The sequence below is a fragment of the Vigna unguiculata genome, chromosome 2 (genome assembly GCF_004118075.2).
Source record: "Vigna unguiculata cultivar IT97K-499-35 chromosome 2, ASM411807v1, whole genome shotgun sequence".
Classification (NCBI taxonomy): Eukaryota; Viridiplantae; Streptophyta; class Magnoliopsida; order Fabales; family Fabaceae; genus Vigna; species Vigna unguiculata.
The window spans coordinates 18,183,005-18,185,615 of record NC_040280.1 but is presented as its reverse complement, the minus strand read 5'-3'; the positions used below and the strand labels follow the sequence as shown (position 1 = coordinate 18,185,615).

Sequence of the window (2,611 nt, the reverse complement as noted above, 5' to 3'; positions counted from 1 at the left end):
AAATGATTGTTTATTTCAGAAGAATGAGATCTAAATTTGGTAGAATGAAAAAGCACAGGCTAAGATGATGGATTTGGTAGAGGGGGACAGATGAAATGATTGTGGGAGAATTGGCAACTAAACTCTTGATTACATGTTAAACCTAAAATCACGGTAAGAATATGGTGAAGGCAGTAATGGAGGGCATAAAATTTTGTTTTGTTTTTGCAGTCTAGAACAAAGGTCCAAAAGGAAAAGACATGAGATAAAAATAGATAAGACAAGCCAACATTCCAATCTGTACACACAGAGAAAAAAGTATTGAAAGAAGTTGAAATGAAACCCAGCGGGAAACAGGCAAAATCTAATAGATTTTTCCTTTTGATAGCTTCTAACATGCTAGTTCAACATGAACCAACCAATTAAGAAGGAAGAGAATGTTATACAGCATCACAGAGGACCATTGGAAATTGGTGCTCCTCTCTTGATGCTATCCATGTTGGTAGTTTCATAGACAGGTAGACCACTTGAATAGTATCCCAAGTCATAGTTTTGCAGTTCAAACAGATCAGAGCTTGAATCACTTTCTGCACCATCATCAACCTCATTGAACTTCCTGATTTCAGAGATTTCCTTCTCCACTAACATCCTATCTTTCTCAACTGACTCATGACTACCCTTGTTCCTTTGTTTCTCTGATGATGATGATGATGATAAACCATTCATGTGTTTGTGTTTGTGATTGTGGCTGTTATCATCAATCAAAGTTGTTGTTGTTGTTGTTGTTGGTTCCCTTTTTTTCTTCTCATCCCACAACAACTCATTTTGCAAAGTGGTTGTCGTTGATCTTGCATGTCCATTATTATACTTTGCTGACAAGAACTGTGCATGCTTGTGGTCTGAGAAGGTTCTGAATTCCTTGCAGCTCTTGGTTGGTGTCTGTACATAAGGAGGAGTTCTAAACCCTGAACTTAAGGAAGAGTATAAGGACTTAGAATCTGCAGTGCTGGCGCTTCTGAAATGGCTAATGCTGCTCCTCCTCCTTCTCCTCCCTCCAGGGCTCTCATCCTCATCTTTCATGGACTGAGAGCTGGATTTTGATTTCTTCTTCTTTGATGCTGATTGGCTGAAGAGAGAGTTCAAGAAGCTTGCAAGCCTTCCACCAGGAGAGCTAGGCTGCTTGTGTTTCTTCTCCTTCATGATTTGCTTCTCCATGCCATGGAATTGCTGGGGGAGCAAGCTTCTCATTGGCATGTCTAAGCTGATTCTGGCTCTGTGTGCATGGTGCCTTTCCTCTCTCATCATCTTCTGAGTGAAGGTGGAGGCAGTGTAGCCGACAACTTCACTGTACCCTGAGAAGTACCTTGCTGCTTCAAACACATCAAGCTCACCAGAATCGTTTCTGCGGTGGAAGGACTTGTTGTGATTAATTTCTGGGTCCATGAGGCCTGCTATGGACATGGTGCAAGTGTGTGGAGAGTAATATGTAACAAGAAGAGGGGCTATATGAAGGATGCAAAGAGATTTGGAATGATTGAGAGTAGTGGGAGGGTGAGTTTAGGATAATGAATAAGTGTAGGCATAATTTTATATGATGAGGGAGTTTTGGAGGTTTTTGTGTGAGGTCCACAAGATGTGCATATGTGCATTAGCAATAAAGATGAGATTGGGATATAAGTGGGGAACAGTGCTTTTTATCCTCTCTCATGCTGTTAAAACCAGAGGTTTCTGTTAGGGATTGTGGGGAGCAAAGAGCTGTGTTTCCTTGGATTCTATATGCTTCTATGGATTTGAGTGGTTGTTGGCTATGCATATATATATATATATATATATATATATATATATATCCAATGGACATCAACATGTGCATGATTCAAAAATCTAACCTTCTTTGCTCATATACATCATCATTATACATAGAGATGGACAACAATTATTACACAGATCCCACCATCATTTTGAGGGCTTCAAAGTCACTCCACATTCCATAACAAATTAAAAGTAATTGCTTGGCCAGTAATTTCTTTTGACTAGGATAGATTTACTATGGCCCATTAATATCACACTGCCTCCTCTTTAACCTGTTTCCATAAGTCTATATAGTATTAGTTGGGTGAGTAATGTTCCAATTCCCAACCACTGGTAGGTTCATATAGAGAAAAAACCTACCTGGTAGCAGCATTATGTAAAAATAGTATTCAGATCAGACCATAAAAACCATCTTCTCATGTAAACTCTCACCAAATTTTCATATCAGATATAATAATACATAACATAATACCATATCATATGGAAGGTGATAGATATATGAAGAAGTCCCACCAAAGGGTAAAGAAGACCTTTTCCACTGCAAAGAACTTACACATGCATACTTAGTATTATCAACTTTAGTTTTCTTTGATGTTAGTCAATAAATGATTTGGCCCATCAAAGCCAATGCCCATTTCTGAGTGTCGGAGTATAGTGGTGAGCATAGTCTTTGTGTGTGGGCACGATCAAATGAGTACGTGTAGCACATGAACCAAAAGAGACACACCAACGGATATGCATTAAAGCCATATATGGACTACCAAATATTGTTGTTGTACGTATAAACTTTCACTTAGTCAAGGCCAATCGAGCGAGATGACCG

General features: G+C 39.1%; 1 protein-coding gene across 1 annotated transcript; it reads right to left on the bottom strand.

The window, feature by feature from the left end:
- Positions 1-227: 227 nt before the first annotated feature.
- LOC114171292 (protein BIG GRAIN 1-like E) lies at positions 228-1,766 on the bottom strand. Its single transcript, XM_028056421.1, has one exon. The coding sequence runs from the start codon at positions 1,438-1,440 to the stop codon at positions 430-432; it is 1,011 nt and encodes a 336-aa protein (XP_027912222.1). The 5' UTR covers positions 1,441-1,766; the 3' UTR covers positions 228-429.
- Between the last annotated feature and the right edge of the window lie 845 nt (positions 1,767-2,611).

What these genes read in the sequence shown, in the direction of transcription:
- LOC114171292 (XM_028056421.1), bottom strand. Translation starts at nt 1,440, where the DNA reads ATGTCCATAGCAGGCCTCATGGACCCAGAAATTAATCACAACAAGTCC.